The sequence below is a fragment of the Nothobranchius furzeri genome, chromosome 8, assembly GCF_043380555.1.
Source record: "Nothobranchius furzeri strain GRZ-AD chromosome 8, NfurGRZ-RIMD1, whole genome shotgun sequence".
Classification (NCBI taxonomy): Eukaryota; Metazoa; Chordata; class Actinopteri; order Cyprinodontiformes; family Nothobranchiidae; genus Nothobranchius; species Nothobranchius furzeri.
Genome location: NC_091748.1, coordinates 70094433 through 70109062, shown reverse-complemented (window position 1 = coordinate 70109062; position 14630 = coordinate 70094433). Strand labels below are relative to the sequence as shown.

At 40.6% G+C, this 14630-nt stretch overlaps 1 protein-coding gene across 1 annotated transcript in view; it reads left to right on the top strand.

Annotated features, from left to right (window-relative positions):
* ap1m3 (adaptor related protein complex 1 subunit mu 3) overlaps window positions 1–13198 on the top strand; it is a 114653-nt gene extending 101455 nt beyond the window's left edge. The window contains exon 12 of the mRNA XM_054752093.2: window positions 13145–13198. Within this exon, the coding sequence (XP_054608068.1) occupies window positions 13145–13152 (8 nt within the window). The 3' untranslated portion in view covers window positions 13153–13198. The remainder of the gene's footprint in view (window positions 1–13144) is intronic.
* Window positions 13199–14630: the final 1432 nt, after the last annotated feature.

Genomic DNA, 14630 nt, shown 5'->3' with positions numbered 1-14630 from the left:
GATTGACTTTAGCCATGTTAATACAGGTGATTCAGCCCCTACCCGCTTATTTCATTTCATTTCTCATTTGGGAAAGACGCAGAGGTGAATTCCCCCGCCGCGCCCCTCCCCTTCCTGTTCTTCACACACACACGGAGCACGTGAACGTTCTCAGTCAGCAGGAGCGCCTGCAGCTGCAGGGGGCGCCAACTTGCTGTTTCCAATCCAGACACTGTCATATGACAGATAATAGAAAACCTCGGTGCCGCGCAGATTTCTTTTTTTTATTTTTTACTCAGCGCTTGTGCGCCCCTTTTGTGTCATGAAAAAATGCCGCCCCGGGCAACTGCCCTGTCTGCCCGTGCCTAAAACCGCTACTGCATTACGTGATAAACAGCAGAGGTGTGGACTCGAGTCACATGACTTGGACTCGAGTCAGATTCGAGTCATTATTTTAATGACTTCTGACTTGACTTGATAAAATCTATAAAGACATGCCTTGACTCAGACTTGAACGCTAATGACTTGCGACTTGAATCGACTTGCATCTGTTGACTTGATGATGACTTGGGCATATTTGATATTTTAGCACAAAAGTGGCACGACATGGACAAAAATCATGAGTCATTCTTCATTCTGGGTGTGATCTTGTTCTGCTAAATGCAGCAGCACTTTGTTTATAATCAGTTTCAGTTGCACTTTCTGCTGGTTTGAGCAAATAAATGAAGCATTAAGAAATTTTATTTCTGGAATTTATTCATTATCATTGTCGTAAAATTGAAGTTGGACAGATGACTTGATTATGACTTAATAATTCAAAGTTAAGGACTTGGACTTGACTTGGACTTCCAGATCATTGACCTTGGACTCGACTTGGACTTGGTTGTCTTTGACTTGGACTTGACTCGAGACTTGACTGGAAAGACTTGTGACTTACTTGTGACTTGCAAAGCAGTGACTTGGTCACACCTGTGATAAACAGTATTTCACCTAGTACTAGAGCTCTATAAAAACAATTCTGATCCCTACCAGTTTTTGTTGCTGGCGGGGTCGCCGGGTTCTGCAGCTACTGTTTCACCAAGGGGAGATAGATATCTCATAACGACAATGCTCATCATGCTAAATAAATAACGTAATTTCCACACACGTAATCCTACATTGGAACATTATTAGTATCTAGCAATTCACTATCGTGGACAGGAACACACGTCGTTTGTACTCAAATATAGGATTATCAAAACTAAGTAAGTAATAGAAATACATCCCATTAATTATTCCAGGTCCATCACAGTTAGTCCGTCTCCTTCATGAAATATATCAACCTTAGTCTTGCCCGGTACAACGAGTTTGCTGCAAATCCAAAAATACTGCTGCTAGCCCATTTGATTGATCGCTGCGATTCATACCCGTCTTCTGCATCAAAGTTATACGGGTGTGGTTAATGCTCTGACAGTCCAAACACATTAGGACCAGTCTGATTATTAACCACGGCTTTCAAGCATGTTGGATTTTTGCAGGTTCCATGATGGCCCCACAGAAGTTTGCCCTCCTAGATTTTTGCCTATATAAAATGAAACAGGCCCTGCATGGGGTAGCAGATATGATTCATACATTGGCCCGTTAAAAACTATGTGGGAAAATCCCCGTGGGGCCACCATGGAAACCACGGACAAACCCTGTTGGCATCCGTACTGTTTGTCCATACATGTCTAAATGGTAAAATGGTAAATGGCCTGTATTTGATGTAGCACCTTCTAGAGTCCTGGAACCCCCCAAGGTGCTTTACAACACAATCAGTCATTCACCCATTCACACACACATTCACACCCTGGTAGGGTTGAGCTACGATGTAGCCACATCTGCCCTGGGGCCCTTGCCCAAGGACACAACAACAGCGATAGACTGAGCGGGGCTCGAACTTGCAACCTTCCTATTACAAGGTGAGCACTTAACTCCTGTGCCACCGTCACACATATGGGGCCCACCTATGCATGCTGGCTAGGTGTGGGACCAAAACTGGTATATCCACATTTTAATGTTTTTCTGTGGTTTCTCGTCGTCGTCATCGTCTTCCTCCACTTATCCGGGTCCGGGTCGCGAAGGCAGCATCCCATCTAGGGAGCTCTAGACCGTCCTCTCCCCGGCCACCTCCACCAGCTCCTCCGGCAGGACCCCAAGGGGTTCCCGAACCAGATTGGAGATGTAACCCCTCCAACGTGTCCTGGGTCGACCCGGGGGGCTCCTGTCGGCAGGACATGCCCGAAACACCTCCCCAGGGAGGCGTCCAGGAGGCATCCTGACCAGATGCCCAAACCACCTCAACTGACTCCTTTCGATCCAGAGGAGCAGCGGTTCTACTCCGAGTCCCTCCCGAATGTCCGAGCTCCTCACCCTATCTCTAAGGCTGAGCCCGGCCACCCTACGGAGGAAACTCATTTCGGCCGCTTGTATCCGCGATCTCGTTCTTTCGGTCATTACCCAAAGCTCATGACCATAGGTGAGGATTGGGACATAGATCGACCGGTAAATCGAGAGCCTGGCTTTCTGGCTCAGCTCCCTCTTCACCACAACAGATCGGCTCAGCGTCCACATCACTGCAGACGCCGAACCAATACGCCTGTCGATCTCCCGATCCCTCCTACCCTCACTCATGAACAAGACCCCGAGATACTTAAACCCCTAGGGTTTCTCATATTTGGAAAATCATTGAAAAATGTCAAATCCTTGCTGTGTGAACCAGGCTAACGTTACCATATTAACTTCATGTGCACAAACACCTTTGTATGAAATGTACTGATAAGACAGTATGATAGTTATTATATTTTTAGGGGGGGGGGGGGTAGGATTGTTTTGGGGGGTTGAAGCTCACCCATAATAGGCCTAATGACGTCCTTAAAGGCGAGTTTTACAGGTAAGAATTTACAGGTGAGAAGATTCATCTTTAGAGGCAAGTTTCAATGACTGTGATCACACCAAGAACAACCTGTTCAGGCAGGAACAGTTGTCACAGACTTCTCCACTTGGGAGTTGTACACCAGAAGAGCTTGGGAGCAAACAGGCAGGAAAAAGTTACTCTTGTTCATAGTTTAAATTACAGTAGACAGCTTAACACCAGAAAACTGGCTGACGGTCATCAACAGTGACTAAACGGTTCGGCAATGGAGAATTGAAAACATCCGGAAGATCTACTGCAGGCTTGATGAGATAATGAAGTGCAGGTGTGGGCAATCAGCAGAAAGCAGCAGAATCACCAACGGGCGAGGCAGCAGGACTCCCCTGCAAAGCAAAGAGAGACAGGAGGGAAGGAGTGGGCAAAAAGAAGAGGAACAGTTGGCTCCTGAGCTCAAAACTTCAACAGATGTGTTGCAAAACCACGCAACAGTATGATGTGTTTTCAAAGCAATAAACTTTATTCATTGACCCATAGTTAGCAAAAATGTAATTTCATTTACAAGGGTCTTTCAAGCAATCAGTGGTACCATTGTTGATTTAAACACTCAATCTGGTCATTGGAAATCTTCTTGTTCATGAAAGACTGACCTTTTTAACACAGGGTAATTTAATAAAGTGCGTTTCTTTTTGTTGAACACTGTTTTTTGTTATAGGACAAGCCTGGAGTTTTCTGGTGTTCTATGTTCTTTCAGCTTTAAACAAATTCCATTTAGTTGTCAATATTTCTAAGGAATGAAACCTTCACAATGCATTTCTTCTGTGAGTAGAGTCCATGCACGTGAAATGTTGCAGGGAGGAAGAAGCACCCAAGACAAACAGCAGAATGGGACTTGCAGCATTACCCTTTCCGCTGATGACTCAGTGACTGTGTGCTAAAAAGTTGACAGACGGTCTTCGTGACTTTTTTCCTCCAGTTGATCCTTTTGGCAGGTAAACTTTCATCAGTGTCTGAAGCTCCACCTGGAAAAAATCTCCGTAACAGAGCTGTGACAGTCTGTCAGTGTGATGACGCCGCTAAAAGACAGCATCGCATTTCCTCCTGGAATGTGAGAAGTCATTAAAATGTAGACGTGGAAAAACTGCCTTTAAACATACAATCAGGATCACAGCTTATTTTAAAATTTCAGACTTTTTAAAATGTATTATCAAAGAACAGGGAATGACTGTGCTGCAGACCTAACGTTATATTAATGTTCTCTGGAAACAGGTTTGCAGTAAACAAGTTTAAATTCCGATTTCCCCACAAAAATGTCGTCTTCTCTATCAAACAGACCTTTAGGACCAAGTTAGATGGTCAGAGTGACCTCTCTTACCCTTTATCAGTAAGTCGCCCAAAGTAAAAGTACAAACATGCAGATCTGGACCACTTATCCTTGATCTATAAGGACCAATATCTCATTTCCATTTTAATTGAAGATACCCAATTTGGCAAGATGACACAAACCATCATCAATGAAGAAGGTAGAGTTGCTTTTTTCTCTGTATTCTAAACAAGTGCTTTTTTTATTCTGCTAATTGTTCATTAAATGAAGAAACCCCATGCAAATTAAAAATTATTCAATTTTTTTTTACTGTTTTGTGTTTAAAAACATGAAGAAAAAAACTTCCCAACATCATATTTTTAATGCACAATATAAGTAGCTGAATTTCTATGAAAGAAATTTAAAAAAATGTTGCTTCTCATTGTGGAAATGTATTAAAAACTAAGCTAAACTAGGTATTTTCATGTAAGCTGCAGACTCACTAATATTACTGAGCCAGCTGCCTGCTTTGACTACAGTGACATCTGCAGTCAGACTGGAGGTGTGAGTGCAGGATGTGATCATTCTCAGCATTTCTATGAAGCATGAATATTTCAGAATTTACTCAAAACCCAAAAGAGCTCTGCTGAGCTTTTTAATAAAAAGTAAAATTGAACAAAAGTCATGATTATGTGATGTTCAATTTGAGTGCATTTGTATTTTTCTGTAAGCACTTTTATATCCAGTTGGATTGACGAATATTTTAAAACGAGATCCTAGACAGATTAGGATTAGTGTTTATATCTGGTAGGGAGAAATATTTAAGAATAAACTTTATTTAGGAAAACAATTTTTTACCATTTTTGCACAAACATTATGTAGGCTTTCAGTCTCATAGTCAAAATAAATAAATGCTTTCTTTTGTTCGTAAACTCAGTTTGAGGAGCAACTAAACATGATCAAAAATCAGCTTTTCCCTTTTTTCAGAGCATGTTAGCGTTTAAATACCTCAGACCTAATATTTTCTTTAGTTTTTTATGAGTATTATTAGGGATGTAAGAAAACATCAATACACTAAAATACTGAGATATTTTATGTTATGCGACTGAATTGATATTTACAAGCAATGTGTCGATTTTTTAAATTTAGAATTTACACACAAACATTTACTGTATTTCTTTTGTGTGGTGCATTTCAGACTCCCAGCCATTTTTACTGCCTTCATTCTGATGGAACAACAAGATTTTGATCTCTGTGTACTTAAATTGTGCAAATATCGTCCGTCTTTTAGCATCACAATACGTGGCATCGTCTCGCTTGTATTGTGATAAATATCCTATCACCAGATTCTTGCTAATGTGGTTCAGGGCACTGTGTACGGTCGTTTGTGCATTTCCCCCAAAATTAACACGACATACTGTTCTCTCCTACTGACACCATGTCTGTTTTGGTTACTCCACAAACCCAGACCTCCATCTCTACTGTGCCCCTAGTGGAATCCTCCAGTACTACATGCACTTCTGCCTGCACCAACGCAATGTTAAAAAGCAAGTATATTTTTAGCCCAGCAATCACTGAAGTGCTGGGTTTATGTTACGTTGCACCACTAGGGGGTGGTTTTTCCCTTTTTTATTTTAGCCTCACGTTGAGTGAGCTTGTGTGCTGTTGCTACTAGCCCACTGACTTCTGATGTCACGATGTAGATCAGTGCAGCCTATATACATTTTTTCTTCATGTATAAAAGAGCAAAGGAAGATTACTTCCCAGGACAGCTCGTTTTGCAAGGATATAGTGAGTTTTCCACCAATAAATGAAAATGTGATAGGCCTATCTGCCTTCTGGGTGTTTGTGCTGACTCTTAACTCGAGCTTGGAAGCTAATTACCCACAGCTAGCTCTCAAACTGTGTACTGCATCATCTCAACACTCCTAAATAATATAAAGTTTAAATGAGTTTTGTTCCCATCTTTTATCCTCTGGAAGTAAAAAAAAAAACCCAACAACAATCACATTGCTCTTGGAAAGAGGGGAGAAAAATCAGCTATTGTAACTTCAAAGGTGTGCACTTGGACTAAACTTTTATTTACTTTCATATCCTGGAATAACCTGATAAAAGTCTTAGAGTTAAAAATTAGCAGAAGGTGCAAATCCAAATAAAACCCATCTAAAATGTGAGCTGTGATGTTCAGATGGATTCTAATTAGTTAGAGCTGCAAAACCAATCTGACAGCAGAGCAGCTGCTTCTCTCCGAGCAAATCTTTATTCATGAGTCGGCTGAGGGTTTGTAACACACTTCCCCTTCACGTTCACAAAAATATAGTCAAATTGGTTAATTTATCCAATTAGATATTTCAATTCAGAGACCAACAATTGATCTTTTCACATTAAAAATCTGTGACACAATCAAAGCCATTCTTGTCAGAGAATCTATGTGAACTTGAGGCTGTCCGCTGGACTGAGGGATGAATCTCTGCACAAAGTCAGATGTGCAACAGTGAATCTAACTTTCTACAAAGCCTGTGATGAATGAGGAATGTTTGGAAACAGAATTAATGAGTTTTATTGAGTAAAGAGTCCATACAGTGCTGCTGCATTGCTAGAAGAGGTTTAATAAATTGACTTTTTAAGGCCAGAATATTTTTTTAACCTTGTAAGGCTTTTTCTCCCTTTCTCATTTTTCTTCTTTCCCCTCAATTCAGCTATCCTTTCAGCTTGTGATTAATTTGAGAATGTATTTACCCACCTGTGTTATTTAGTCAAAAGTTTGGGTTGCAAAGCTGAAAAATGAAGACGAAGTGAAGAATTCTAATCAGCTGACATGAATTCTATAGAAAAAAAAACACCAAAGTGTACAAAAACATTTGGGTTTGCATGCTAATTTGGTTTGATAATTCATGACCACACTGTGCAGTGACACGTTAGAACAGGGAGCATTTGATAACTTTAAAGAGACAATGTGTAGTTTTTACCATTCATTTCTGGAAATTTCCGTTGTTGAAAAAGAATTAAATGATGCAGAGTTGTTGAAAAATATTGGCGACTTTATATGACCATAAAAATCAGGTCTAAAACACATGGGAGCAGGTCTAAGTCTCTGGACGACGCCATATTAGATGCCATGTTTCCTTCTACGGGAGCCCATGAGGACAAAATACATTTACAAACGGTTACAAAACTTTCTCCATTCTTAAATGTTGTTTTACACTTTTACCTCTTCACTTGGTGCCAGTGATGATATGGAGTCTGTTGTGCTTGTTATTTGCTGAAGTTTGCACTCCACAGGGCTTTTTGACCCTAATGGGCATCCGTTGGTAAGGTTTTACTCCAACACAAAAATGCTGCTTACTTGCAATGATTTAGGAATTTACTTTCCCCTATCACTAGGAAAAATACACACTGTCACTTTAAAGTACTATTGATCTATAAATATTCAAAACAAAAGATGCTTAATTTGTACTGATAATAAATAAAGCGCTTTAAACATGTAGGGATACCACTTCCTGGCAGAAAAATGCAAATAAAGTGCTACAGAATAACAACAAAAAAATAGAAAATGTATTCACATTAAAATCAGTTGTATCTTTGGTGCCTGAACAGTTTTATTCATGTCCAACTTGTCTTATAAACAACATTGTTAAAAAAAGACATTTCTAACCACGCCTACAAAGAAAAAGAAGCTTTTATTCAATGGAAACAGTCTTTTATTTTTAGCTTTTCACAAAACTCAATAGAAGTCATTGAACACTCAGAAACTGCATGTGCAATGTCACCCCAAAAGATTACAGAAAAGTCCGTTTTTGTCTAAAGAAAGACAACATTCTGATCTTTGAAGGGGTCTTTTCTAAAATCAGAAAAACATCTAAAAGTCAGAGGCCTAAAAAGTTTCAGAACAAACCCTAAAGAACAGGCTGGAGTTTGTGAAACAAAGCATCTAGAGCAGAAAGCTGTTGGTGGCACAAAAGTGATGGGGAAACCTGAATTTCAGAGTGGTAATCAGAAAGATAAAGGGAGGCATAAGATAAATGAGTGGACAATGAGTCAGTGAGGACAACAATTATTTAAAAGGAGGGCCAGACTGATGGGAGAAGATGCTGGATGGAAGAGGCAGTGAGGACAGAGATAAAGAGGTGCTGGAAAGATGAAAAGGAGGAAATAAATGGAACAACGGGACATGTGACAGGAAAATGTAATTAGCAACTCTTCCAATTCACAATATCTGAAATCTATTCTCTAAAAATATCACACACACACGCACACACACACACACACACACACACACACAATCTTGCACATTTAGATGCTTAAAAACAGAAAGCAAGAAAAACACAAATTAGAAACCAACCATCATTGAGTCCATCATGGTCAGCTGCATCACTCCTCTCTCTCCCATTCAATATAACTGATAAAACTCTTTCTTGAGAGTTTCAGATTACTCTATAAACTGGTTAAAATCCACAGTTCTACCAATTAATTTCTCTTTTGTCAATTTGCTAAATACACAATTGGAGTCAGGGAATATCACATACATGGGAATTAATGTCTCTCCCAAGTTGGCAGATCTAACCAAACTAAACTACATCCCACTTTTAAAGAAAGTGGAAGATGATCTTGCAAGATGGAAATCCTTGCCAATGGGGAGGGTTGCTACAATTAAAATGATGGTCTTACCCAGAATAAATTACTTATTCTCGATGATCCCAAACAAGCCACCAGCTGACTGGTTTCGATCTCTGGACTCCTCAATTACTAAATTCCTTTGGCAGGATAAACCTCCACGAATTAGCTTAAAAACACTTCAGAAGACCAAAGACAGAGGAGGACTGGATCTACCCAGCTTTTATTATTATTTCTTAGCCAACAGGCTGCAATATATACCAAGATGGTTGCAAGATAACCCACTAGATGAGTCTTGGTTAGATATAGAACAGACACTTTGCAAAACGATAGAGCTTTCAGACTTACCATTTATTAGCTCAAGCATAAGAAAACATGAAGGCTTCAAAAGTGTTAGTATCAGCACCTCTCTGACAGCATGGTGGGAGTATCTTAAAATGACAGAGTCTTCACTAATATCATGCAGACGCACACCTATCTGGAACAATCCTGATATTTTGCAAAATAATAAAATGATTAACCTTCCGGACTGGAAAAGTAAAGGAATCCTATACCTGGAACACATATATGAAGGATTGGACTTCATCCCATTAACAGAATAGTCTCCCAATTTGGAATAGATAAGAATAGCTCTTTAGAATATCACCAAATTAAATCTGTAGTTAAACAAAAATTTAAGCTCAATAAAATAGAATTACAAACACCACCAAGGGTATTAGACTTCTATAATCTCAAACCCCCAAACTACTGTCTAAAGTATATGAGACACTGTCCAAAATAGACTATAGAATAGTAATCCCTATTGAAAAATGGGAGGTGGATCTATCAGTTAGCTTTTACCAGAATTTCTGGTCCCAAACTTTGTAAAACTTTTAAAATGATCAGACACTCCAATTTACAGTTAATTCAGAACAAAATTCTACACAGAGTACACTATACAGGTCATTGGATGTTCAAGATGGGGTTTGTGTCGTCTGACACCTGTACACACTGCACAAACAATGTTCCTGACAATTACATTCACACACTGTGGTCCTGTCCACCTGTCCAGGGATTTTGGGGTAGAGTATGTGAGGATCTGTCAAAGTCTCTGAAATGTCATATCCCAACACCCCCCACCCCCCACCCCCCCACCCCCACCCCCGTTTACTGGGAAACCTGGACGATGTCCCGATTGAAACATCTTTGGTTCACGTGGTTCTTACTGCCATATGCATCGCTAAGAAAACTATCCTCATGAATTGGAAAAATAGAGATACTCGTTGCATTAACCAGTATAGAAATCTTTTGTTAGATCATATTGCACTTGATACAGCCTCTGCTTCCACTTCAAGTCAATCTCTTTGGGCTCATTTGATCAGTTCTATAACATAGCGATGATGGGGGATCATTGAGTACGTTTACATGCAGCCAATATCCAGATTATGATCGGGTTAAGGTCGGGATTCGGGTTTCTGAGTTGATCAGAATAACACGTTTACAAGCATAAATAAAAAGAGTTACTTCTAACTTGCATTACCCGATTTAACTGCGGACGTTGGGGTAGCGTCAGGACGTATGGACTACGTCCAGACGCAATATGCGTCATTTCCGGTTCTTCTTGTTCTGGTATCCGTGAAAACAACAACATGTATCCCAGTTTGGAAGAGATAGTGACCGATGCTGTTGCTTTGGGCCTTGGCAAGATGGGCTGGGGTCTCCATGCATTGGGTGGCATTTTGGCAATGGAGGTGCCTATTGGGGCCAGTGGGGGAGCTGGCTCCCTGGAGGGCTTAGGCCAACCAGCCATTCCTCCCCATCCCCACACATGTTTCTCCTCCTGCTCCCTCACATCAGCACACAAACATGCACATAGGACTTTGGGGGGTGGACAAGTGAGGGGGTGCGGGTATGGACCACCAAGGGTATTAGACTTCTATAATCTCAAACCCCCAAACTACTGTCTAAAGTATATGAGACACTGTCCAAAATAGACTATAGAATAGTAATCCCTATTGAAAAATGGGAGGTGGATCTATCAGTTAGCTTTTACCAGAATTTCTGGTCCCAAACTTGGTAAAACTTTTAAAATGATCAGACACTCCAATTTACAGTTAATTCAGTACAAAATTCTACACAGAGTACACTATACAGGTCATTGGATGTTCAAGATGGGGTTTGTGTCGTCTGACACCTGTACACACTGCACAAACAATGTTCCTGACAATTACATTCACACACTGTGGTCCTGTCCACCTGTCCGGGGATTTTGGGGTAGAGTATGTGAGGATCTGTCAAAGTCTCTGAAATGTCATATCCCAACACCCCCCACCCCCCACCCCCCCACCCCCACCCCCACCCCCGTTTACTGGGAAACCTGGACGATGTCCCGATTGAAACATCTTTGGTTCACGTGGTTCTTACTGCCATATGCATCGCTAAGAAAACTATCCTCATGAATTGGAAAAATAGAGATACTCGTTGCATTAACCAGTATAGAAATCTTTTGTTAGATCATATTGCACTTGATACAGCCTCTGCTTCCACTTCAAGTCAATCTCTTTGGGCTCATTTGATCAGTTCTATAACATAGCGATGATGGGGGATCATTGAGTACGTTTACATGCAGCCAATATCCAGGTTATGATCGGGTTAAGGTCGGGATTCGGGTTTCTGAGTTGATCAGAATAACACGTTTACAAGCATAAATAAAAAGAGTTACTTCTAACTTGCATTACCCGATTTAACTGCGGACGTTGGGGTAGCGTCAGGACGTATGGACTACGTCCAGACGCAATATGCGTCATTTCCGGTTCTTCTTGTTCTGGTATCCGTGAAAACAACAACATGTATCCCAGTTTGGAAGAGATAGTGACCGATGCTGTTGCTTTGGGCCTTGGCAAGATGGGCTGGGGTCTCCATGCATTGGGTGGCATTTTGGCAATGGAGGTGCCTATTGGGGCCAGTGGGGGAGCTGGCTCCCTGGAGGGCTTAGGCCAACCAGCCATTCCTCCCCATCCCCACACATGTTTCTCCTCCTGCTCCCTCACATCAGCACACAAACATGCACATAGGACTTTGGGGGGTGGACAAGTGAGGGGGTGCGGGTATGGACCCCATTTCCGCATTCCTGTGGCAGCCTGCCCCCCAATTTTATTTGCACATTAAACACTTCCACCAATGACATTCCACGCAAACACACACTTAGGGCCTTGGGAGTGAGCACATACAATGGCATTTGGCAAGGGCACCTTTAAACTCACATTTCTCATCTTTTTTCAGCCACAAATAAAATGCTTGCCGTATATCTTTGTACTCCTTGAGACACGGGTGAATAAACATTCATATTTAAAGACTTTTTCTGGGTTAGGGTTCTTCAATCTGTTCCTTGTCCGCCGTTAAATATCTTTACTTTTTGAGGGAGCAAAGGTGGTGCTGGTCAGCGTCCTGACCGATCACAAGCTTGCGGACTCCCTCACTTTCAACTGATAGTAAAAAATTTGGGTGTGTCTCTGTCACCCTCGGTGAGTCCATCGAAGAGCTCTTGCACCGACGCATAATGGCGTTGCGTGTCTCCATACCGGCGCAGATGGAGAAGTATCAATTAGGCTTACATTGCATTGTATCTTTCCTAGTTTGTCATTGGTAAAAAATAAATAAATAAATAAATAAACTGTTAGATCGATTGCTTTATGGTTTACCTGCAATTTCCTCATTTTTTCAAGGTGCATTGAAAGCACCATCAGTATCTTTTAGCGTTTATTATTATTATTTGCAGCTACAGTTAGAAAAACCAACCATCCTCACACATATTAACTGATATACGTGCTTCCTGTCCTAACTTATAAAATGAACTTCCTGAAAACCACAAACTGCAGACTGTTGGTGCAGACAATTTATTTTGTACACATGGAGTCTGTGACACGATCTCTGGTCTCTGCAGCAGCAGCACATTCTTCAAAGCATTTTAACTAATCTGCCCACCAGAAGCTTTGAGCGAGAATTTTATTTTTATTGTTGTAACATTTGTGCAGAACTAATAACAGCAGATAGAATGATATTTTGCCCTTAACAGTGGTTTATCAGAGAAGTCCAACAAACAGCTGAAACACACCCACATCCCCAGTATTCACTTTCACTTTTCTCTAAAGGAACTGTAACATTAGGCTACAAAAGCTTTTACAGTAGCCCCATATGCATCATTACAATATTCAGAAATGTTTTCAGATGTTTACGGTGTTTTATAACAATTTCTAATAATTATATATCATTAACTGTAATTATTTTCTGATTCTGTTGGTTTATTTGAGCAGGGAAACTGTTTAAACCTACATTTACATATTTCACAATGTATTATTTTATTTTTGGACACTTTGGAGTTCCATAGAGTGACTGCAAGCGCCTGCAGAGAATGATTAAGACTGCTTCAAGGATCGCCAGGACTCCACAACCTTCTCTACAGAGCATGTACCACCACACCAGAGCCACCTCCATCATCTAACCCCACTTACCCCAGAAAGGACTGTTCACACACTATTATCTGGCCGGAGGTACAGAAATGTGAAATGCACAACTAGACTGAAGAACTTGTTACTTCCCACAACCATACTCCTGAGATCAAAGCCCCCCTCACGGATTTGAACATTGAAAATACTCTGACTGTTAACTGATTTACATTTTTTTAACCTGCTGTTAGGAATATTTGCACAATCTCTATACTCTGCATTTAACTGTTGCACATACCTGCTCATGTAGCAGATTATGTGCACACATTTGTACATAGATAATATTTGTACATGTAGTTTAAAACAGTTTAAATTATTTTACAATTTTCATTTGATTTCTTTAACATGCATTTGACAATAAAACATTAAATGTCTCTAGTGTGTGGCATTGTGTGTTAAAATGGTGCTAGGACGTGAATTCAGATAAGTCCCACAAATTAAGAGAATCTTTTATAGCTTGCTGTTGGAGAGTCAGCCGAGCACAGAAAGCCCAAGTACGGCCAGATGGACAAACTGGCTGGCTGGCTGGAATAAACAGGCTGCACGCGTCTTTTTGATTGGCTCTAATTATGATCTACTGCCGTACCTTCCGGAGAACTGCGTGCGTGTTGTGTGTTGTGCATGAGAGCGAGCAGAGCCTCCTCTGAGGTTTAAGGAGTTGGGAGAGTAAAACATGGTTTGTGTCAGTTCAGAGAGGCTTTAATGTGGAAAACAGGGATTTGGGATGACTCTGCAAAATCTCCCAGAATTTGTTGCAGTTTCTAGTTTCACAGCAGCTTTTTGTGGTTTAGATCTAGAGCTCATCTAGAATTTGACATGTTTGATCTAGAGCTCATTAACTCCAAACAAAGACAGACTTCTTGTTTTTTCATAAACTGGGAAAGATCCTAAACTTGATGGTGAATGTGTTAATCCTGTGCTGTTTAAAAACCCAGATTGCTCTAATCCACCGCTGAATGAATAACATTTTTGCCTGTGAGCCTACATCTGTGTGTTCATTTAACTCATGAACCACCAATGAAGCTCAGAAAAAATGAACGTCGTATAAACTCCTACTGGTTAACATTTAGAATCAACAACTTTCAAGATGGCCGCCACAACTAATGACTCCTAGCTAACACAAAACCTAATTTAGCCAGTTTAGCAGATATTGAGCTGCAATGGGATGTTGTAGAAGCTGAGCGTTACTCATAACACACTCTGACAGTGTAAATTTGGTAAGAAATTTTAATTTAGTTTTTGTTTTTTGATTACAATTCTCAAGTTTAGCCAAGATTTAGCCATCCAAAGTAAATAAAAAAAATTGTGAAAGAGCAAGTCACCCACAAATCAACTTGTTTTCACTAATAAACTATGTACG